This window comes from Gopherus flavomarginatus, chromosome 15, assembly GCF_025201925.1.
Source record: "Gopherus flavomarginatus isolate rGopFla2 chromosome 15, rGopFla2.mat.asm, whole genome shotgun sequence".
In the NCBI taxonomy this organism is placed as follows: Eukaryota; Metazoa; Chordata; order Testudines; family Testudinidae; genus Gopherus; species Gopherus flavomarginatus.
In genome coordinates, this window is record NC_066631.1 from 8,939,008 (window position 1) to 8,964,111 (window position 25,104).

At 41.7% G+C, this 25,104-nt stretch overlaps 1 protein-coding gene across 1 annotated transcript in view; it reads left to right on the forward strand.

Annotated features, from left to right (window-relative positions):
• The first annotated feature begins 384 nt into the window (after nt 1-384).
• FBXW8 (F-box and WD repeat domain containing 8) overlaps nt 385-25,104 on the forward strand; it is a 68,159-nt gene continuing 43,439 nt past the window's right edge. Inside the window, exons 1-4 of the mRNA XM_050924138.1 lie at nt 385-777; nt 5,120-5,224; nt 14,740-14,904; nt 15,856-15,944. Of these exons, the coding sequence (XP_050780095.1) occupies nt 400-777; nt 5,120-5,224; nt 14,740-14,904; nt 15,856-15,944 (737 nt within the window). The 5' untranslated portion in view covers nt 385-399. The remainder of the gene's footprint in view (nt 778-5,119; nt 5,225-14,739; nt 14,905-15,855; nt 15,945-25,104) is intronic.

Below are 25,104 nucleotides of genomic sequence, written 5' to 3' on the forward strand. Positions count from 1 at the left end.
TATTGCGGACAACACCTGACCACACCGATAGCCTGGGGCCGGCGCTCGGGGGCCCGGCCCTGGGGGCTATTTGCCTGGCAGGGGCTGGCGTTTGGAGGTGGGCTCCAGGGATCAAATAAACGTGCCGCCTGTGGCCAGTTCCGTTTGCGGCCGAAGGGCCAAATCCCGAGCGGAGCCGAGCTCCTACCGACACCAGCGGCCGCTCGGCGCCTCTCGGGACGAGCCACTGGCGCTGCCGAGGGCTTGGCTGCCGTGAGACGGGGAGGAACCTTTGTGCGGCGGAACTGAGTTGCAGCAGCGGCGGTTTCCTGCCCGGCCGGGAATCCCGCGCTCCGCAGCGGGGCCGGGGCTGCCGGGATGGGCCCTGTTGCGCGGCGGCTCTGAGGGGCCCGCGCCGCCATGGCCGCGGGGTCTAGCGAGCTGGAGCTCTTTCGCCGCCGCTGGCGGGCCGAGCTGGCCGGAGCCCGCCAGGGGAAGAAGCGGCGGCGGGCGGCCGAGCCCGGGGGGAGCTCGAGCTGCCGGGAGCCCGTCTCCGGCTGGAGCAGCTGCGGGGGGGTCCCGCTGGCCGCGCCCCGGGATGGCGGCGGCGAGGAGGAGCGGCGGGAAGCCGGGTACTTCGCACTAGCCCGGAGCCTGCTGGACGGGAGGGCGCCGGGGGCCCGCAGCCGCCGCCACCACCGGCAGCCCCGCCCGGGTCCCCGGCCGCCCGTCCAACCCGCCGCCGAGCCCGAGGGCGGCGGGGACAACGACCTGCTGGGGCAGCTCATCCGGGACCTGGTACGGGACACACACCCTCGGCCCCCATTCTCCTCTTGGCTGTCCATCCCCCCGCCTCTTCCCCTCCCCTCGCTTCCTGCCCCGCCCTCTGCGTCCTCATCCCCCACAGCTCCTGGTCACTTCGGACCCTCGCTCTGCCCCTTGTCTCCCAGCTCCTCATTCACTTTCCCTTAGTCCCTGTTCTCGGCGTGTCCCTCCATCTTCCCCCTCATCCCCTCCAGCTCCTCACTGCCCCCTCCCTCTGCTCCATCCTCTCGAGCGTCTCAGTAACTCCTCCTCCGCCCCCCTTCTCTCTCGGGCTTTCAGCAGGGGCTGGGTACCTCCTTGTCTTGTCCTCTGGCATACTCACTCCCCTGGCTTCCGCTGGAGCTGTCCAGGCTCCTTCCCTCTCGTTTCTTTCCCCTGCTGCTGACAACCAAAACACCAAGATCCTCTCAACTCCAGGAGCTCTCATGGCTGAGCCTGGGCCAGACTGATCCTGGGGAGACGAGACGATTTTCTCTTTCTTTCTATGCCAGAAACTTTTGTAAAATGTCATGTGATAACACTAATTTAAAAGTAACTTGTTTTGAGGCACCTCATTTTGCCTTCTGACTTGATAAAAAGGCCTGCTATATATTTTGAATTTGCTCCCAGTGTACAAAATAGCTCAATTCTGTACCTATCATCAGGAATTAATAATTCACAAGAAGTAGACCTATACAATTCTGTTTTTCCTCTTATTGATTTGGTTTAGCTGGTATGGGGGTTAGTTTGTGTCCGTCAAAATCTGTAGTTACATAAGACCATAAAGTATCAGAGGTGTAGCCGTGTTAGTCTGGATCTGTAGAAGCAGGGAAGAGTCCTGTGGAACCTTATAGACTAAAAGACGTATTGGGGCATGAGCTTTCGTGGGTGAATACCCACTTCGTTGGATGCATGAGGACCATAAACAGACTGGATTTGTTGTGTCTGGTGTTGCTTGTTGGCAATTTTGTTATCAATAGCCTATAAAAGTTTACTTTAAAAATTTAATCTTTAAGATATGTTCAACTTCATGAAAGTGGTAAGAATATGGGATCGGATACACTTATATGGGGAAAAAATCACCTTTGGTCATTATCATGTAGTTGGAGCTGTGCAAGTGGACCCTTGTATTTTTGTTGATTTTCTATTGACTTTAGTGGGACTGCGCACAAGTGCACTTGTAAGATCAAGGCCTAAATCTTTAAATTAGGTTCTGAAATGATAACTCCCTTCACCATAATGTTGGATCCATAGTCAGGGGGTGGGGAAAAGAAAGAACAATAACAAGAAATATTGTCTTCTGACCCCCTTGTCGCTTCACTTAAAAGGGTAAAAGATTACTTTTTGGTACAGGAATGACTTCATACCCCAGATCAAAATTCTAAGCACTTGGGAATTGTGTGTTTCTTTAAAACACACCCACACCCACACACCACTGAATGAATCATAGAAGCACTTGACTAATGACTAGAATCTCTACTAAAACAAAACTATATATGGCTACCCTCAAGAGGAGTTACTATTATTTACTCGCCTTTAACAACAACATTTGAAAAAACATTATACTTGAACCATTTCTCTTTGGTGGGATTAGGAAGGCTAGCGTGTAAATACTTTTGGTTGTAACTACTGAGTTTTTAGTTACTCTAAGCCTATTTTAGCATGGCTTCAGAATATATGGTCTCATTTTAGCAGCTTTTCTGTAACACCAAAAAGTTTACTCCTCAATGTTATGATGAGGTTGCAGTTTACCCTTTTTCTGTTAAATAAAATCTAATCTTTTCACACAAGATAGTGGATGCTTAATTAGTTTCCCTGCACTAAGTATCTTGCTAAACTGTATCTCAGTGGGGAAGCTTTCCTGTCACCGAGAAACCAATATTAATTGTATAAATGAAGTAGTTAATTTGAAAGTAGTCCTAATTACTGCTCTGAACAAGTTAAAAGCTATTTTGATAAATCCTTCTTGTGCTCTATCTGCATTAGATTTTTTTTTTTACAGTGTGGGAGAAATTGGGGGGAAAAGCCTTCGCTTCTTTCTAATTTAGCTAATTATTCTTTTCTTTAAAAAAATAAAATAAAAAGAGCAGATTAATTTGTGCTTAGCTGTCAGAAGTATAATCTATTTACAGAATTAGTGCTCCATTAGCACACAGGAGTGCAAGTTCCTCTCAGAGGGGATGGCAGTATTAGAGTTTTGGGTTCATTCCTGTAGACTTTTAGACAGACCAGTGCTGACTTAATATTACATTGTTCCTTTATGGGTTTTGCTTCATGTGCTATGTTGAGCACTCTCCTAGTGACAGATTATTTGGGGCTTTTGACCATATGTACTGTTGAACAGGCACTCCGCTTGGCATCAGATATTAGGAGCTAACAGTTGTGCTGTTTGTCACTGTAAGGGTGATTTTTTCCCCCTTGCATTGCAGTACTTAAGTCCCTGTCTGATCTCTGACTCTGATGTTACAATGTGACCATAAATACACACTTTAGACCTAGAAATTTTTTGGCTGTTCTCAGTTTGACTTCATTGGGGTGGGAGGTGGGAAGCACTACTCTAAGAAAGCCCAGCATTACCCATTTGACTACTTTTTTTTGTTCTATATTTCCTTTGTCAGGGCTGCAGAGGGGATGGACTTGAATTCGGAATTGGCAAGGATGGGGGCGATCTAGTATGAAGTGGAGGTGGTGAGGCAAGCTGTGCACTGCAGCAGTACTGTAGAACAGACGTAGCTGAAGAGTCAGAATATGCCTGACTTTGGCAGAGATGATGAATAAATGGGATGTATTTTGTTAGTTACACTTCAATAGTTATTTTAAGTGTGAGATGTTATGAAGATGTGTGAGAATCTTGAAGAGTTTGAGATGTAGGCAAAATAATCAGAGATCAAAATTTCAGGAGTAGGTTTTCTTGACTGTTATAATGGGCCTTGGCATGTTTGCAACAACATGAAAATATCTGGAAATTTCAGTTAGGATCTGCTTGTGTGTTAAGTCTGAAAACTGAAGTTGAGAGTTGTAATTGGAAATAAAGCAATTTAATCTTGCTTTAGCCGCAAATCTCAATGCAACCTAATTTGTAGAATTATGCCTTCATAATGCAGTATTTTTTCTTTAACAAGATCTGATTTGTGGTATTTACTCAAATTTAAAAGAATTATTGTTCTAACATATTTCTTCTGATAGGAATTGGATACTTTCAGACATACAGAAAACTATAGAGCAGCAGTTCTCAACTAGGGGTTTGAGGCCCCTGGGGGGCCATGAGCAGGCTTCAGAGGGTCCGCCAAGCTGGGCTGGCATTATACTCACTGGGGCCCAGGGCGGAAAGCTGAATCCCCGCCACCTAGGACTGAAGCTGAAGGTTGAGCAGCTTACTGGTATGGGGCCCTAGACAATTGCCCAGCTTGCTACCCCCTAATGCCAGCTCTGTCTTTTATATGCAGAAAAACAGTTGTAGCACAGGTGAGCCATTGAGTTTTTATAGCATACTGGGAGTGATGAGGCAGGTGCTAAAAGAAAAAGGTTGAGAATCCCTGCCATAGAGTATAATCTCATTTTGATCTATTAAGTAAATAAAGATGTTAGGACACTACATTTTTTGCACACTCTAGTTAAAACTCTTGAATGAATGAATGAATGAATGAATGAATGTGTAGCTGTTTGTTTTTAAAGTGCATTCATTTTAGACTTGTTGACAGTGAAGTTTTGAAGGTTTTTTTATTAGTAACAAACATCTTGTCTTCAAGACTCCCCCTCCTACCCCCCTGTTTTAAAACGAGTGCACATGAATGTCAGCTGTCTTATTTCATGGCTTGTATCAGTCAACTATAAGCAAACAAAAAACTGAAAAGCTCTAATTTCTGAGTATTAACAAATGACAAGGAAAATGTGTCCTATTGGCCTGCTCCTTGCAACCAGTATAATTATATGAGTACAAAAAGGAAGTGTTGCTCAGGTAAACTAAGATTTGTATTTCGTTCATGTTTACAACCCTTCTGACTAAAAACTCCCAGTGAATCATCTAGATGGCCCTTCTTTCTCTCTTGCCTGAGAGAGATGTTCCCAAAGGGAGCTAAAGTGACTTACCTGATCTGACTGTTAGGATGAGAATAGCTCTGCAGCTTCAAGCAGGAGTGACTGCCCGACATTTTGGTATAGCAGGATTGTAAGATAGAAGAGCAGAGAAGGTTGGTCTGATTTTAGTTACAACACCAAGAGTACATATGATCTCTCCTTGATTTTACTATGAGGATATTACTACCTTGCCACTAACAATGTGCAATTTATTCATGTATTAGAAAAAGTAACAGTTAATTTTTCTTTTTCTTCTCAGAATGAAATAAATGAGGTTCCTTTCTTTGATATCCAGCTGCCTTATGAACTGGCGTTAAAAATTTTTCAGTACCTGGGAAGGACTGAGCTGGGCAGATGTGCTCAGGTAAGCACTGTCCAAGATTTGCTTGTCTCATCCCATGTAAGATCAGCATGGGTTCTCACCGTGATGCATTTCAACTACTACACTGTGCAGTAGCCCTAAATGACATTTTCCTCCACCAGAGACTTATTTTATAATTCTTTACATATTAAGACATACTCCAAAAGCTGAAAATTAAAAGCAGTATTAAATGAACTTGATTCATAGTTTGCTTCAGTGTAGTTAACAGAAATGTTAAAGGTTTGATAACAGCTGTAAAGGGACAGCATGAAAACTTAAGACCAAAAAAAATGTTTTCTTGCATTTTTATTTCCAGTCATTTATAGTTGTTTATAAACAAATGAGCATTTTTTGCAGTGTTTGAAACACAAACAATGTAGCACTGAGAACCTGGAAATGAAACTGACTTAAAATTGATTTCTTTGTTGAAGCTGATACATAGAAAGTAAACAAACAGGATAGTGAAAAATGGAATCTTAACAATTCTGTCCCTTTTAGTAATTTAGTAACCTAACCTAGGGTGAAGTTATTTGTTTAATTTCCCCCCCCTTCAAATTTACCCTGTTCCTTTTGAGGGATTGTAAAGAGGTACTGTTACCAGCCTGTTCTCAGGGAGAGCCCATATACTATGTATATAGTAATTCAAACTCATCTCCTTCCTGAGGTTTGGTTTTATTAACCCAGAAATTAAGAATACTACTACATAAAGTTACCTTGGCTGCCCCTAGGGTTTCTACCCTAAGACTGTTCAGTCCACACCCTTGATCCTCTCTCCAGGGAGCCACTGTTGCCTCCTTTCCACCTAGATTGAATAATGAGCCACCTGCTTCACTAAATCACCAGAAACCACTTAGCAAATGCCAATTATCTTGGGGAATGTTAATAGGATGAGGTGTTTCGGGCATTCACTCCCAACCTATTTCATGGACACTGTGGGATGTTTTTGGGCCCGACATTTACGATTTCTTTCCCAATGTCATGTAATCACACAAAAGCCAATATAAACAGCCTTTGGGGGTGGACTTAAACATCCTCTGAAGTGACAACAGCAATAATGACGCCTTATATTAGTACACAACTACCAAAGAGTAAAACTGGCTAGTTGAATTAAATGCAAATAGTTATCAACTAGCATGAATGATTAAATTAGACAGTCAACATTTTTTTCAGTTTGAATAATCTATGATGTTATGCAAGTAAGGATAGCTATTATTTAAAAGTTTTAACCTAACAATGTCCCTTAAAAACAACAAAAAATTACATTAGAAGAAAAAGATTTCCTCTTGTAAACATTCTGCAAGAAAAGTTTCTAAGGCATTACATTGTACTAACGTGCTCTGTAGAAGGCCATGAAGCTTTCACATCTGCTCCTGTTTCTGTCAGCCATCCTATATGAATGAAACAGGGCTGCATTTCATAGTGGATAGCAAGTAGGCTGGAATACTTTTTCTGCAGCCATGACCAATTTACTTTGCAGCATACTAGTACTTGGTAGTGTTAGCTACTAAAAGGGCTATCTTTTTAGCGAATCTTCATTTTTTTCTTTAAAGCCCATTTTTATGCTTTTTAATCACCTAGACAGAAGGTAAGTGTGAGATGTGCAAAACGTTCTTAGAAAAAGACAGTGGATATTATGTAGTGGCTAACAGCTGAGCAAAGGCCCAGTATTTTTCAAGGCTTTCAGAATGAGATGAATATCCAGTGCTTTAGTGTAGAACTGGCTTCTTTTAAGTGTTCAACTAAAAAGCAAAGGCAATAAAAATAAATACCGTTTTCATTTTTCTCTTGGTAATTGTTGTTTTGAAAAAACTCCACCCTCTTCTGTTAAATGGAATGCCCTGCTGCTTTACAGTGTTTTTGTAGAAAGGTTTTTTTTTTATTAAGCTGCTGTGGGAGTTTAGGCCATGTCTACATCTAAAATTTTGCAGCGCTGGTTGTTACAGCTGTATTAGTACAGCTGTATAGGGCCAGCGCTGCAGAGTGGCCACACTTACAGCAACCAGCGCTGCAAGTGGTGTTAGATGTGGCCACACTGCAGCGCTGTTGGGCGGCTTCAAGGGGTTTCGGGGAACGCGAGAGCAAACCGGGAAAGGAGACCAGCTTCGCCGCGGTTTGCTCTCGCGTTCCGCGAACCACCCTGCAAACCGCAGGGAAGGAGACCTGCTTGCTCGGGTTCGGGGAACGCGAGAGCAAACCGGGAAAGGAGACCAGCTTCGCCGCGGTTTGCTCTCGCGTTCCCCGAACCACCCTGCAAACCGCAGGGAAGGAGACCTGCTTGCTCGGGGAACGCGAGAGCAAACCGCGGCGATGCTGGTCTCCTTCCCCGGTTTGCTCTCGCGTTCCCCGAACCCCCGAGCAAGCAGGTCTCCTTCCCTGCGGTTTGCAGGGTGGTTCGCGGAACGCGAGAGCAAACCGCGGCGAAGCTGGTCTCCTTCCCCGGTTTGCTCTCGCGTTCCCCGAACCCCGAGCAAGCAGGTCTCCTTCCCTGCGGTTTGCAGGGTGGTTCGGGGAACGCGAGAGCAAACCGCGGCGAAGCTGGTCTCCTTCCCCGGTTTGCTCTCGCGTTCCCGGAACCACCCAGCAAACCTCAGGGAAGGAGACCTGCTTGCTCGGGGTTCGGGGAACGCGAGAGCAAGCCGGGGAAGGAGACCAGCTTGATTACCAGAGGCTTCCTCAGGTATGCTGGGATACCTGCTTATTCCACGGAGGTCAAGAAAAGCGCTGGTAAGTGTCTATACTTGATTACCAGCGCTGGATCCTCTACACCCGAGACAAAACGGGAGTACGGCCAGCGCTGCAAACAGGGAGTTGCAGCGCTGGTGGTGCCCTGCAGATGTGTACATCTCCTAAGTTGCAGCGCTGTAACTCCCTCACCAGCGCTGCAACTTTCTGATGTAGACAAGCCCTTAGTAAAATTGGGCCAGTTAGTGGAAATGGCATCATGAACTACGCAAGCGCCTTTGGAGAAAACCTGTTTGCTTAATTGTTTATATCAAATTGGTAACTGACTAACAATAAAGTAGCCTGACTGCTGAGTCTCTTTGAGATTTAATCACACCACAGACTGCTTAGGAGAACTTGAATTTTATCCTGATTTTTTTTTTTTTCCCCTTCCTCCCCCATCCACCTTTCTTTCCCACAGCTGCTCTTTGATTTATTAGAATCATACAATATCAGGGTTGGATGGGACCTCAGGAGGTCATCTAGTCCAACCCCCTGCTCGGAGCAGGACCAATCCCCAAACAGATTTTTACCGCAGTTCCCTAAATGGCTCCCTGAAGGATTGAACTCACAACTCTGGTTTTAGCAGGCCAGTGCTCAAACCGCTGAGTGATCCCTTCCCCCGCAATTAATGCTGTGAAAGGCAAAGGTGTCTGTATGATATTTTAGACATCATAAGGTCATGTGCATCATGTAAATTAATGGTGTCATTGGTTCCTGAACTCTTATGGGCTCACTGAGGTTGTGAAGTATCCATATTGGCATATGGTGGACAGCTGTTCTTTTCTGGTACATGGTGGCAGCTGCATTTTGAGAAGTCACAAAACCTGCCTGTTTTTCCTCATGTTGATAGTGGATAGGAATGAGAAGAGTGAGGCACTTGGGAAGCTACACATGTGGCAGAATTTTAAACCGTTTTTTAGGAAGTGTAATATGGAGGGTCTGATATTACAGATGTTTGTGAGTACCGTAACTTGTGCAGTATTTCCCACTGACTTCCCTGCATTTGTAGGATCAGACATTGTCTGAAAACTAGGGGACAGTGTGTCTTGTCTGTGTTCTATAAAATGCTGTGTGAACTTTTGGTATTATCTAAATGTTTTATAGTTACTAATAAGAACATTTTGTCACTTGCATTTTGTGCTGGAAATGCTCCTATGTGACAAGTATTAAAAGCTGTAACTAGAGTAAGGTTGAGTTTTATTTGTAAATATGTCGGGTGATTTGATCTAAGTATGTTTAACACTAATATCATGCTTTTCATCTTCAGAGTGTCTTAGAAATACTAATCAATCTAACTGTGTATATTTAAGGCTCTCACTGGAGGAACTGACTTGTATTTCAAGAATGACAGATCCTGTAAGACAAGAATTTTCAGTTGCATGGTTCTGTCACTTACGGAGTTATTAACCTGAATAATTGAGAACCATCTCAAGTTGTTTAATAATGCTTTGTATACGATATATAAAAAGCCACACATGGTGTGATGTCTCATAGCTTTTTCATGTGCAGTTCTGAAGCATGGATGGATGAGGCTTACCTCTTTTCTTATGTTCAATGAGCTAAGCTCAAGCAGGTCAATAGCATGAGAAAGGAAGTAGAGAAGCAGATGGACACAGATTTCCTGAACTTCGTGTTTGGAGGGAACTGATAACTCTTTGGTTAATAACAAAAGCGGTCTTAGTGGCTCTTGATGAAATTATTAGCATTTAGGTCAAATTCTGCACTACACTGAAGTCCCTGGGATTCATCCTGGGGTGCACATTTGTAATGACTTTGTGCAGTTTGGTGGTGGAAGGAAGGAAACTTAGTGAAAGGGAGGAACAGGTATATGTTCAACTGGATTTTGGTCAGTCAGAACAAGAAAATAAAGTCTGGAACCTGATGGAAGGAGTCCTATAGATCTTATTCAAATAGCTTTAAATTAGGTAAAATTTCTAAATATATGAACACCACTTTCATGCTTGGCCGTATGTGAGTAAGATGTAGTGAATGCCTCTGCGTGAAGCTGAGGGGAAACAGAATTTTCTCTATGGAGAGTGGCAAGAAATCTGATGTAATGTGATAAAAAGATAACAGTTACATTAAAGGCAAAATAAAAAAAATAGTTTCTAGATGTGGGGTAAGCCATGCACGAAGTTATTGTTGATAAGCTTTGGACATTTACATAATACAGACTTGGAAAATAATTATGGTCCCGCTTTAGTTTTTAATGAGTTTTGAGTGTTTCTACTGAGCTCTTTGACTAGTCGTTAGCAAGCAGGTTGTGAGCATGTGTACATGTACACAAATAAAGCCATGATTTTTTGGCTCTCAAGACCTCACCTGAAATTCTAACTCAAGCTGCGCTAATAAATCTGATTTCAGCCCATAGCTGGTTTTTAATGCTGCAGCTCGCAGTGGTGCTGTGAAGTGAAATGCTTGAGACACTTTTATTAGAGACTTCTTGCAGCTGAGGCTCGCTCAGTGGGGCTTTTAATAGGGATTGTCGTGCCAGTTTTGGTGCATTAAAGAAAGGCTATGTTGGAAATCCATGCTTGTAAACTGGCAAGACTCAATGTAATTTGATTAAAAAAATCTTAAGATAGGATTTCTTCCCCCCTTTGAATGTTTGTTCATGAAAGGTAAAATGATACTGTAATTAGTTCTAATATTTTTTACTCTGTTGTTTAAAACTAACTTAAAAACTGGAAACGTCTCAACAAATTTTGCCCAATTTGGCAACGCATACATTGTTTTTTTTCTTCTTCCCTATATTGTTAACAGGGCAGAAATTGGCATGACTTGGTTTTGTTTACTTCTCTGTTTGTGCACAAGCCTGCCTCATCAATGTCAGCAGAAATGTGTTCCAGCTAAAGAGACAGAGAGGTTCGTTTCCTATCCGCAGTGTTTGCCCAGAGTTTTAACTTCTGCAGAACAGCTGCTTTTTTGTCTGTGCCAGCAAAAAATGGTAGCTTTTGTCTTTGTCTAGGCAACAGTGTGTAGATTTGTATTACTGTCAAATAACTGGAATTGAAAGGAGATTCCCCACTGGATTAGAACAGTTTTTGTTTTTTTTTTTTTTAAAGTTTTGGCATCATTTTGATTCTCCTGAACTACATGACTGTGTCCCTTTAGGGATGGAAGTGGTGATGGTCATTGAAGTCCTCGTTTTTCAGTTTTAAGACGGATCTAGTCAGGGAAGGCACGCTACACGTTTTCTCACTTCTAGGTGAATAACTGTAATCCAGATCGCTGTCTTGTCTAGTGATGAAAACTAATTCAACCGATGTGGTCAGTTTGGACTGAGGTCTGTAGTCACTAAATAGAATAGTAGGTGTGCTGGAGGTGGGTGCCCAGTCCAAGAAACAGCAGCTTTCACAGCTGCTGACCCTGAAAAGCTCTGCAGGCTATGCAGCCATAGCGACTGATCTCTCTTCCCAGGGCTTACTCCCCACTCAGTCATGGTTGCATAACTCTTCAAATGTCATTACATAGCTATTCCTTTTCCAGTTCTCTAGCCAAATTGCGGTCTGCTTGTCACAGAGGGGTTCATGTTAAACTCTCTTCCCCTTAGAGAAATCATGTCCCCATCTTGTTATACACTTAAATTTTTCTCTTATTGAGATTTCTGTTTGAAAAGGACTTAAAAAAAAAGAGAGAGAGAGACTAAGAAGCAAGTTACAATAAAGTGCTAGGATTTTGTGGCCACAGCAGAATTTGTTGATTGATCCTACTTCTCTGCACTTCAGTGCTAGCAACACATAGCAGCAGTTAATATTATTCACCATTGCAACATGCGCTAGTCTGGCTATTCATGTTTTGCAGTGGAGACTCGGTGACTGCATTTTTGCCACCAAATATGTAGTTAATGTCTCAAACTGCAATTTGGTGTTTCTGGCTGTTTGATTCTTATGAGTAAAAATATAACTGCATTTCTATGAAGCATATTTGTTTTCAGTCTGGACGTCCTCGTTATCTGTTATATTTGTTGATTGGCAGTGCACTGAACTGATGTGGACTGCACAGTATACATTCTAGGTTACTTGGTATATGACATTTAGAAGTGAGACACAATTTTAGGATTGAAAACAGGCTTATCACTGATCTCATTGACAATAGCATCTCTCACATGGAGCTCTTCTCACTCTTCTCTTTCATGCAAGAATTGTAGCGCAATCACTGCTTAAAGTGTTTTTTTTCCTTTTGAATCTTTAAAACGGTAATTCTAGGCACATAGTTTATTGTGGTGAAGCAATTCCTTTTGAAATAGATAGCAACTTGAGGCTATTTTAAAAATTTAGTTTAATACTTCATTCTTATTGATGCACACTGTAATACAATATTTTATAAAAAGAACAAGGAGTACATGTGGCACCGTAGAGACTAAGGGTATGTCTACATCTACAATTTTGCAGCGCTGGTTGTTACAGCTGTATTAGTACAGCTGTATAGGGCCAGCGCTGCAGAGTGGCCACACTTACAGCAACCAGCGCTGCAAGTGATGTTAGATGTGGCCACACTGCAGCGCTGTTGGGCGGCTTCAAGGGGGGTTCGGGGAACGCGAGAGCAAACCGGGGAAGGAGACCAGCTTCTCCGCGGTTTGCTCTCGCGTTCCCGGAACCACCCAGCAAACCGCAGGGAAGGAGACCTGCTTGGTTCGGGGAACGCGAGAGCAAACCGGGGAAGGAGACCAGCTTCGCCGCGGTTTGCTATCGCGTTCCCGGAACCACCCAGCAAACCGCAGGGAAGGAGACCTGCTTGTTCGGGGAACGCGAGAGCAAACCGGGGAAGGAGACCAGCTTCGCCGCGGTTTGCTATCGCGTTCCCGGAACCACCCAGCAAACCGCAGGGAAGGAGACCTGCTTGCTCGGGGTTCGGGGAACGCGAGAGCAAACCGGGGAAGGAGACCAGCTTCGCCGCGGTTTGCTATCGCGTTCCCGGAACCACCCAGCAAACCGCAGGGAAGGAGACCTGCTTGCTCCGGGGTTCGGGGAACGCGAGAGCAAACTGGGGAAGGAGACCAGCTTCGCCGCGGTTTGCTCTCGCGTTCCCGGAACCACCCTGCAAACCGCAGGGAAGGAGACCTGCTTGCTCGGGGTTCGGGGAACGCGAGAGCAAACCGGGGTAGGAGACCAGCTTGATTACCAGAGGCTTCCTCAGGTATGCTGGGATACCTGCTTATTCCACGGAGGTCAAGAAAAGCGCTGGTAAGTGTCTACACTTGATTACCAGCGCTGGATCACCAGCGCTGGATCCTCTACACCCGAGACAAAACGAGAGTACGGCCAGCGCTGCAAACAGGGAGTTGCAGCGCTGGTGATGCCCTGCAGATGTGTACACCTCCTAAGTTGCAGCGCTGTAACCCCCTCACCAGCGCTGCAACTTTGTGATGTAGACAAGCCCTAACACATTTATTTGGGCATAAGGTTTCATGGGCTAAAACCCACTTCAACATATGCATGGGGTGGAAAATACAGTAGGAAGAGATATATAGTGAACATGAAAAGATGGGGGTTCCCATACCAACTCTGAGACAAATCAATTAAGGTGGGTTATTAGCAGGAGAAAAAAACTTTTGTAGTGATAATCAGGATGGCCCATTTCAAACAGTTGACAAGAAGGTGTGAGTAACAGTAGGGGGGAAATTAGCATGGGGAAATAGTTTTTAGTTTGTGTAATGACCCATCCACTCCCAGTCTTTATTCAAGCCTAATTTAATAGTGTCAGGTTTGCAAATTAATTCCAGTTCTGCAGTGTCTCTTTGGAGTCTGTTTTTGAAGTTTTTTTTGTTGAAGAATTGTGACTTTTAGGTCTGTAATTGAGTGTCCAGGGAGGTTGAAGTGTTCTCTGACTGCTTCTTGAATGTCCTAATTCTTGACATCTGATCTGTGTCATAAGAACGGCTGTACCAGGTCAGACCAAAGGTCCATCTAGCCCAGTATCTGTCTACCAACAGTGGCGAATGCCAGGTGCCCCAGAGGGAGTGAACCTAACAGGCAATGATCAAGTGATCTCTCTCCTGCTATCCATATCCATCCTCTGACAAACAGAGGCTAGGGACACCATTCCTTACCCATCATGGCTAATAGCCATTTATGGTCTTAACCACCATGAATTTATCCAGTTCTCTTTTAAATGCTGTTACAGTCCCAGCCTTCACAACCTCCTCAGGTAAGGAGTTCCACAAGTTGGCTGTGCGCTGCGTGAAGAAGAACTTCCTTTTATGTGTTTTAAACCATTGTCCATTTATTCTTTTGCATAAAGCCTGTCCGGTTTGGCTAATGTACGTGCAGAGGGGCATTGCTGGCACACGATGGCATATATCACATTGGTAGATGTGAAGATGAATGAGCCCCTGATGGTGTGGCTGATGTGATTAGGTCCTATGATGGTGTCCCTTGAATAGATATGTGGACAGAGTTGGCAACAGGCTTTGTTGCAAGGATAGGTTCCTGGGTTAGTGTGTTTTGTTGTGTGGTGTGGTTGCTGGTGAGTATAACACGGCTACCACTCTGAAACCTGTCACAATATTTTATATCTCACTGCTGTCGCATTCCTAATCAGTCATTGTCAGCAGGGCTTTAGAGGAGTGATGCTGACATCAGAGTTATCTTTAGCCTATACATGTGAAAATACAATTGTGAACATGAATTTGTGTTTAATCTTTAATGCGACCTACCTCCTCTCTTCCCACTAGAATTTTAAAAGCGCATGTTGTCACAAAGGTAGGGCAAAATAAATGCATTGATTTGGATGACAGTTGGGCCTTGATAATTACCTGATCTGATATTTATTTCATGTCTGTCTGCTTTTAGGTGAGCAGGACATGGAAAGTACTTGCAGAAGATGAAGTGCTTTGGTATAGATTGTGCCAACAGGAAGGATACCTGCCTGATGCCAGCATCTCTGATTGTTCCTGCTGGAAACTTGCCCTTCAAGGCTGCCGTGCCAAAGAGCGCACTTTAAGAACCAATTGGAAGGTAAAACGAAAGTAGTTTTAATACTACTACTCAATGATGACCATGTAGAACGATATAATACAGCTCAAACCAGTCATTCTACTGCAGGGGTCGGCAACCTTTCAGAAGTGATGTGCTGAGTCTCCATTTATTTACTCTAATTTAAGGTTTCATGTGCCAGTAATACATTTGAACGTTTTTAGAAGGTCTCTTTCTGTAATATATAACGCAACTATCGTTGTATGTAAAGTAAATAAGGTTTTTAAAATGTTTAAGAAGCTTCATTTAAAATTGAATTAAAATCCAGAGTGCCTCGGACCAGTGGCCAGGACCCGAGCATTGTGAGTGACACTGAAAATCATCTCGCGTTCTGCCTTTGGCACGGTTGCCATAGGTTGCCTACTCCTGTTCTTCTGCTAGTGAAATGTGAGCCTCTTATTGCAGTCTTTTTTTGCCAATAAGAAGGTGAAAGCAGCGCAAGGTTTAATGAGCCCTCCTCTCAGCTATTGGTGGCTTGCTGGCTTGTCTTGCTTTCACTTTGAAAAGGTGCTCTGACTCCTGTGCCATCTATTCATGTAATCACTTAAAGACCTTGTCCTTCAGTCCTTGCTCTTAGGATAGTTCCCACTGGAATCAGTCTATGCATGTGGTTCTGTAACCTTCTCCATCCCATTCCAATTCACATCTTAATTTGATGAGTGAGAGATACTTTTAGTCTGTAGCAGCCTACAACAGTCTCTTGCATAGTAGAGCAGTGTCATTCTTCTTATCAAGAGAATACATGGGGAAGTAGAGACTCTGAAATGTATAGGAGATGAGCAGATAGTGAATGACTGTTCTTTCCTCTGACCTCCACTAAAATGGGCAGTGTAACCCATACAAAAGCATTAGGAAGGCATGGGCTTCTAGGAAAATCTGGTGTTAGATGAACCTATTACAAAAACAACAGTGTGTCTCTGTATTTCTGTGCAGAACCGCATCGGTGCTGTGAGCCAGTTGCAGTATGAGTTGGGTAAAGTTTTGTGTGATGTGCATTCTTGTGATGGAGTCGTCATTGCTGGGTAAGTATGAAATTGTTTAATGTTTGTATAGTCTTCCTCATTGTGAGCTCTTGTGTGCTGTATCTTGACTGATTCACAAGCAAATCTGGATTGACATAATAGGGAGAAGTTACATTTTCCAGCAGGAGCTCTTTTCCAGTTGAGATCTACTGTCACCAAGACGAAAGACTGTTGTAATACTCTACTGCAATTCCTCTTAGAAGTGACACTTAAATTTAAAAAGTTGACAGTTAAAAATTTCCCACCTGAAAGAGTTTGCAATCTGAGACGGGTAAGACTGACTAAGGCTTTGCTTTTGCTGTTTTTTTTGTTTGTTTGTGGCTGCACCAATATAAACACATAGTGTAGATGAGTTGCACTGATGTAAAAAGTTACTTGGGGGTAAGCTGCACCAAACGTCACTTTTTACATCAGCTCAGCTTTCCTGGTGTGTGTGTGTGTGTGTCACTTTTTACACCAGTGCAGTGCATCTACATTAGTGCAGCTACACCATTGCTACCCCCTCAAAAATACCCCAGCCCCCCAAAAAACAAACAAAAAAACAGTATTGGCAAGCTCAAATACAAGACCGTGTGGGGCCACAAGCAAAGGAAGAGAGTGGAAGAAGATTACACATGCGCATAGGGTCTGAAAGATTCCTGGTTTTTAAGGAGAGACAATAAGTGTAGAAGACTTTTATGTGCAGCTGGGTGCATGATAGTCACTAATAATAAAAAAAAGTACCCAATATTGAGAGAAGGATATGAAGAAAGGAGAGAGGGCTGCGAGGAGTGTTGGGAACAAGATAGATTTAGTTAAATCAAACCAGTGAAACCAGTGTGAGCCCCTAATGCAGATACACTAGGGTGACTTTTCTAGTATAGACAAGGCATAAGAGACAGATTTAAGGATGTGTAAGGCCTTGAACGTGAGAACAAATGTTTAGTTGGACGTAGTAAAAAAAATGGTCAATGAATTCAAGGGAGAATGATGAAATGTAAGTGGCAAGAAAGGAAGATAACTGCAGCTGTGATTTTTGGAATAAACTGCAGTGGTGAGAGTTGTGAATGAAGTGGGAGGCCAGAGAGGAAGGGGTTACAGTGACTGAGATATGGACAAGGCTTTCAGTAATGAAGATAGAAACAAATGGACTGAAATTAAAAGAATGGACTGGCATCTTAATATTTGACAGGAAGAAGCAACATGATTTAGCAGGAGCTGGGATGTTGAGAGAGGAAAGGACTTACCTTCCTTGTTTGTTATTGCTGTGCCTATTTTGAAATGGTCACTGCAATACTTAGATAAATTGAAACGGTGTCTAGTTTCATTGTAATTTCTGTATATACCTTTGCATCTTCTTATTAAATACAACTATTTATGTTGCAGTAGCACCTGGAATTTAAGTGCAGAACAGACCTAAATGAAAATAGTACTGCAGTTTTTGTTACTTCCCCAAAACAACTCTTCCTGAATTGCAGGGGAGATTCCTGTGTTTTCTACAGGAAAGAGTATTCCAGTGGGACTATTTTTCTTTACTTCTGGAAGCACTTCCTTGTTATGATGTGACCTTATTTAAGATGCAGACCTGAAGACTTAGTCTTCAGGAATTTCGTTAGTATTTGATTCTTCCAGCTTTATTGGCACCCCGTTTATTCTGCTCTGAGCATTCATCTGTACAGTACTCTGAAAGTGTTTCTGGTTGTTAGAACATCCCAGACTTGCTGATGAGATTACCCTGACTATCCCAATGGATGTATGATTTTAAATTTACACTTATGTTTCACAGGTTTTGTAATGATTGTCCCTTTAGAAGAAGTCACACTAGTAAATAGAAATGATGTCGTAGGAATAGTTAGAGGACACCATCAAACTGTCTTAATCCCGTAGCACATCAACATATGATGTTTTATGGCAACACTTCATGTTAGTGGTACATTTATGTGCGGTGCGACTAGAGAAAACTGCCCGTAAAAATGACACCCCACATACCAACTTCTTCAGCTGGTTATAATAAAGGTTGCTGCAGATCATCTGAGTATGGAGGACTCTTACAAGCTTCCCATGCAAGTTGCCATATATTTGAATTGTATGGCTGTGTGTGTGAGCTGAGATCTAAATCATAAGGCAATGAGTGGAAAGGGGATGTTACGCAAACGCTTATCAAGGCCCTCTTCTTCTTGGGGTTGTCTTTCATTTCATGGATTTAAGGCCCTCTCCACTCCAGTTTCTGTTTGTAGCTTCCCTTTTGTAGCCTGTTCCTTTTCTTTAAACTTCCTTCGTTTTTCTTCTTTTCTTAACTTAGTAATTTTTATTTAATGTCATGATGTCTGTTCCTTTGCAGTCACCTCAACGGTTGTGAGTCTGTCACTAGCAAAGTGGCTGTGCTCCTAGTAGCAGGCCCAATATATTTTGTGATCCCACAGTTGCAGAACTTGCTGTGAACCCACTGCTTGCTGGACTACTGTGTTCCAAAGTTTATGCTTTGTCGTTGTTGTTACATGCCTGTTTATAAGGTTTTCTTCACAACCAGAAGCAATAGAAACTGAGTGTAAACTGATGTAGTTATAGCCATCTGCAAACAACCTGTTTACTACCTGCACGTCACTCTTGTTTGGCATGTAAGCTACCTGAGAACATCCCTTTAAATCACCACGCCCACAAGTGTATTCCAGATATCTAATACAATTTTCCAAAAGAGAAGATGCATCTGGCATTCTACCAATGACATTCAAGACCTGGTTCTTTCAAGATGGCACAGAATTTCATACCATCTCAGAACTGCCCAGCTGTTTTTAAGAATGGTTGTTATTTAAATGAGACTACTGGTATTGCTTTCACAGCCTGTAATCATGTTTGCCATTTATGCGGTGTCTTCAGCTTCAAGTCTGTGGCATTTTGTTCCAAGTATCTTTCCTTTTGTGCTCTCCTGCTCTTTTAAAGCAGAGGGTCTGTGGAGCCTACAGTTCCCAGTTCCTTCTGTCTGAGTTTTAAGAAGTTTTATTTCAGAAGGTCTTTGGCCTGGTATATTGATATTTTCAGATTTTGTTTTTCTTACTTTTTTAATAGCAGTGTTTCTATTTAAATGTTTAGACAGGCAAGGTGAGTGAGGTAATCTTTATTGGACAATCTTCTATTCATGAAAGAGACAAGCTTTCAAGCTCAGACACCATCAACTTCAGTAATAGTAGGAATAAAAACAAGATATATCTACAGAAAAGTAGCTGAAACTTACAAGTTGCTAACTATCTAAATACCTAAATAAATACCTTATCATCGTCACATGTTGAACAGAAGTACCTAAATATGCAGCTTTAATTGAAGTAGGTAGTTCTTGGATTCCAATCATTAAAAAACCTCAAAAAAAAACAGAAAACATTATAGTATTGTGGTTAATGGCATCACATCTTTCAGATTTATAAGTCATAAAACTATAATGAATCCAGTGATCAATATTTAGCTGTTGCATCCTAGTAGTGAATGAGTAATTTAATAGCTGAGGTTAACAGAAGTCAATTTACTTCTGGGTGTAAATATCAATAATCTTTTACATTTAATGATTGTGTTTCCAGCCCTGCAAACACTTATGCTTAGCTTTACACATGTGAATTGAATGGGACTCATCATGTCCCTAAAGTTCAGCATGTGAGTAACTGTTCACAGGATCGGGACATTTAAAGATTATTTTATTACCTTAAAGATAATTTTGTAATTAGTGGCATTTGAATCAATATTTTATTGCTTTGAAAACAGTGGCACTTAGTGTGCTAAATGTTAGTGTCATTTTGTGGTTCAGCTTCATCACCCCTCTGGAAGAAATAAATACAAACTCTCTAGATTGTTCACTATACTTTCTCTTGCATGGCAGAACATGAAATAGTACATCTTTGATTTGCCATAGAGGGTTTTAAAATTTGTCTGAAAAGGAATCTGAAAAAGCTATAGACAGACAATTCTAAGAGGGTGACTTACCACTGTTACCCTGAATTGTGTTTTGCAAACTTTATTGTTAACCTGCCTAAACTAATTCAGGAGCATGCAGTCGTTTGGAACCAAGTAGGTTGAGACATTGTCTTCCTGCTTCCTGTAAGGAAGCAAACATGAACAGATTGGAACTCACTCTTGTATGGGGAAATCTGTAATTTGTCTCCCTGCCTTCCACATTCTCTCTGTCCTGCTGCCAATACCCAAACCAGAAGATGGCAGAATATCAAGGATTGATTTAGCACAGCTTGAGCTGTGGGTTGAAGAAGGCTGCTAAGATCTCTTCTTTCTAGAAGAAACTTGCATTTATGGCTTTGACATCAGATAATTCAGTCTGGCCTGGGTGTGGAGCATCTTGTGTTTATCATTAAAATTTTATCTAGTGGTTACGATGCTTGTTTTCTGGGTCAGACCTTGAATTCCTTTTCATTTGAGACAGTGATGTTTGTGGTTACCTCACTCCCAATCAATGTTGTATAGACCAGCCTTTCTACAGTTACTTGTCTCAGAGGATCCACTTACAGAGACGCTGGGCTTTCAGCCACCCCCAGTGTCTCTCAAACATAATTGGAGTTTTTGTTAAAATGTAAAGGTCAGAACTGACCTAAGCAGTAGCTTATATGTGTAACTTATAAATTGGCATGGAAAACGTTTCACAATTTTCTGAATACATTAGTTTTCAATATATGTTTGACTATTATGCCGTAAATATCTGTAGCACACCTGAGTTCTACAGCAATTCTTTCCTCCATCATTACAGTATTCTAAAAATATCAATCACAATCATCTAAGCTTACGTATACCTGCACAGTAATCTCTGCATTAATCTCCTTTGCTAGTATTGATATACCCTATTGGACATTGTTGTCAGTTGTTAATCACTCCATTTTGCTAGCACAATGAATCCCTGAAGCACAAAATGTCAAAGCCCTACTTGATAAGTTATTTGGAGTTTATTAGACTGTGGGCTGTTTCTAGGTAAAGGATCCTGCCAGTATCACAGAGCACTGCTCTAGTAGTACAACAGCAGTTGTTTTGTTGCTGCCTGATAGGCTATATGTGGGATGCTTAGGTGAAGGCATCCTTGAACTGTGTTGCAGGCTCCTTTCAACTTTTACATTTATGTTAATACTCACTTTGGTGTGGCGTCTGCCTCCTCTGTCCTTTCCCGCAAAAAAAAAAAATCCCACCAACAAAGAAAACTCCCTGATCTTCCTTTTATTGAGGATTTTTTTTCTCTCTATGCCGCCTGACACCATGTCTGTGGAAATAGTACTTTCTTTGCCATTGCATTTACTACTCTTGTACGTATTTTTGAAAACTGTACAGACCACTCTTCCAAGAACTGGTAAGTGAAGAGATGAGGCCTCTGATGTTTACATTTCTTTGTGTTGGAGAAGGAGTGGGAGAAATGTTTTATCTTGTGAGGGTTACACATACTTGTGTGTGAAGTGTTAAAGACACTACTTCACATTGCGAGGCACAAAGTTTAACCAGGAGTGTGATGTATGGAGTCCCTGCATTACATGAAGCACAGGCTGAGTTAGTGTCCAAACGCCACCCAACATCCTGGAGTCGTTCTTTATTTTTAGTTATGAGCAACAAATATAAACCTTAGCCTGAGCTGTTCCTGCAGGACATCCTGTCTCTCCTCCTAGCTTGTTTGTTGCATTAAAGATGCTCCCTTTTTATCCTATCTGCTCTGCTCTAATATTTGGTTTTGCTGTAAGGTTCAATAGATGCCTCTCAGAATGCATATTGGTAGCTTATCACACCTGAACTGAAGGAGCAGATATGTTTGAAAACGTAACAAAGATGTTTCTCCAAAATATTTAGTCATTAAATTTGAAAACACATAAAAAGTTTTGTTTGTTAAACTCACTAAAATCCCTCCTCTTTTTTAATTGTTCAATTTCACACTCTGCTCTTGTGATGTCACCATTTCAGTAATTCTTTTTCAGGTGGAGTAGGGTCTGAATGCAAAACTCCCTCAAACAAACAAATAAAGGAGACATTTAATAGACAAAAAAATTTTCAAGTCTTTGTCACTAATTTATAGAGAAACAAAAATGATCCAAGCTTAATATTGTTTCGTTTTGCAGGTCACCTTTCAGAGGGTTGAAAACAAATGACATCACAAGTGCAGATAGGATTACAAAACATGTGAGGTAGTTCAGGTTACAGGTGTATTCACTTCACTGCCACCTAGTGAAAAAGAGCCTTTCAGGTGAAACTGGCAGGAGAAACCTGAGACTGGCTCTTTGTAGAAGCTCCTACTCACTCCATTTTGCCTGACCATTAAGTTGCTGCTTTACCCAAAGCTTTTATCAGATTCCAAGGAGAGCATGGCTGTTTTGAACAGCTGTGATGTCTAATATTCCCAAATCTGCAACAGTTTACTTCATTTTGTAAAGCACAATTTTCTCCTGGGGCTAGATTAGTTTGTCCTTGCTTTAAAATTATATTTAATAAGAGAAGCAAATTTATATATTTCATTTTAAAGTTATAATAACCTTATACCTTCTGGGCTATTACAAATACAGCTTTTTCAATTAGCACTTTCTCCTCTTACCTAGTGTGTTAAAATTTGCATATCTTGCTGATGTAAGAACACATTACTTCATATCTTCATAAACTGAACTATCATGTGTCTCTTGTCCCCAACTGAGGTCTGAGCAATATGTTTCTTACATTGTATATTTGTCCCCTTTTGAAACTATTATTCAGAAGTACCAACAGCCCTGCTTAGTGATACTGTGGCAGTGAAGTAAATATCAGCTATGGTTTCAGAGGCTGTGCGGCAGTCCAGCACTGTTAATTAAATTGGTTGTCAGGATACTTTCTTATTCACACCAAGCAAAGATTATACTGAAGTAGAAAACTCACATGCTATAGAAGTCTACTACCTCCTAACAAAAATCCCTGTTTCTCCGTGGATTTAAAGGAAGAATTATAATCAAATTTTAGAATCAAATTTGCTGTAAAATATTTTTTAAGGGCAGATTGCTGGCTTTGAACAAGAAATGTCCTGCATGCTATTTAATACATCTGTTTGTTCCAACTGCCTCTGAACAGGAGCTTTTGTAAAGCTGTTTGTAAATAAATTGAAAAGTTGTTTAATATCAGTAGCATTTGTAAATATTTCTGCTTGCTATTTTGAAATGCTGTTTTGTTACATCCAGTACAGATTCTCAACAAAAGAACTCTGTGCCTTCTCCAACAGCATGTCATTGTGTACTATTAGCCCCTGGTTTCTAGGGATTGGAACAAAGTGATGCCCACAATTAATTTGCTGGGTACAAAGTTGCACACACTCTTGATGCCAAAATGGTCCTCACTTACCATTTGGCCGTACACCGAGACATCTGTCTTGAATGATAATAAGCCACTCAAAACTAAGTGTGAGATGGAATTGTGGACATTAAAAATGAAAAAGACAATTCAACTTACTCTTTTACCAGTTGCAAGGTTTGTTCCATGCGCTGTTCACCTCCCAGCCCCAAGCTTATCTAGCATTCTTCTAAGTGATGAGAGTTTCACCATTCCCCTTTCCTGATACTCAGTTTAAATTTCCTTTTCTTATTTTCATCCTATTCTAGTTATACTCTCTTGTGCCCTCCTAAATAATTCCTCCCCACCCCTGGTGTTTACATCCTTTAAATATCTGTAGACCATTTTTGCATCTCCGTCCTCTTAGTCATTATTTAGCCAAACTGTTTGTTTGTCTCTCTCTCTCTCTCTCTCTCTCTCTCTCTCTCTCCATATGTATGTATATATGTAATAAACTATGTTTACAGTGGCAAAATTAGTATCCAAAAATAACTGCTAGTAGAGAAAGCTGGAGCACAGGTAAGGATTGGACCTTGTTATCCCTCTGTCATCTAACCTTACTCTGTGCAGGGTCAGAAGACACTGGTACACAGACCCAAGCTATGCCTAAGCTACAGCTTCCACTGTTTCTGATAGCAGTAAAGATTTCAGGGTTTTAACTGTCTAAATATAGACAAGACCATAGAATCTGCTTAATCACTGTGTGAGAGTTGCTTTTTGATGGACTCCTAACTTGTCACAATTTTGATGAGGTATTGGGAACTGAATATATCATTTGTCACCTTGTTATATGGGCTTTGTGGAAGGTAATTGTCTTTAGCAGATTGGACAAGCACTTTAGTCTGTGTATGCCTAATTTCTTTATCTGTAAAATGTGTATAACAGCATTGCCCTATCTCACAGGTCTTGAGGATAAATACATTAAAGACTATGAGGCATTCATCTACTACAATATTGGTGCCATTATAAATAGCTAAGAAGACATAGAGCAATTTAAATGAGCACGGCTGTGGTTTTTGTGGACTGGATTTGCATATTTAACGGAGTCTTGTTCTCAAAAAGAAATTCCCCCCCCCCAACCAAAACAGCCCCCACAAAAAAACAGAAGCTATGACAGAACTCACAGAACCTTCATTAACTTCGCGAGGGACTGGTTTAATTGCTGTTAGTAGAATAAAGATGAAAGATTTGAGATGTTCAGTGCAGCATGACAATACAAAGTGCTCATTATTATTTAACTTGCTTATCAACAGGCACCTGTTTAAACTCGGTGCTATGACTGTGGATCATTACTTGAGCAAAATTCCCACTGACTTCAGTAAGAGTTGTGACTTAATAAGGATTTTATAATCAGATCTTTTGAGTATTAACAGATGGTCACTGACTGCCTGAAACAAAGTTGTTGGGTTTTTTTGTTTTGTTTTGTTTTGTTTTGTTGATCACCACAGGTATCTGGAAACAGAACAGACTTTGCCTTCTGGAAATTAAACCTAACTGTGAGGCAATTTTTCCCCTTTTTTCTTGCTACATATTCTTTAGAGGAATTATGATAATAGTAAATTGATTTGTGAGCCTGGTTATCAGAGTTCTGTGGTGTTAAACCATTCAAGGGTAGCGGGTTGCTATGGAATGATGTACTTGGGATAGCCCAAATCGAGGATCTATACCAGCATCCTAGAGAAACAGAAAACAAGTGATGGCCTATATGACCTATTTGTTTGGAGTGAAAATCTGTCCTGCCAGCACTGAGAACATTAAGAAGGAAACAGTTTGCCTGCACTGTTGCCATGGACTGAATGAATAAATTCACTACTGTTTTGAAAATGCTTCTGGTAACAGTTTTTCTTTTGTGTATTTGTTAGCTTATGTA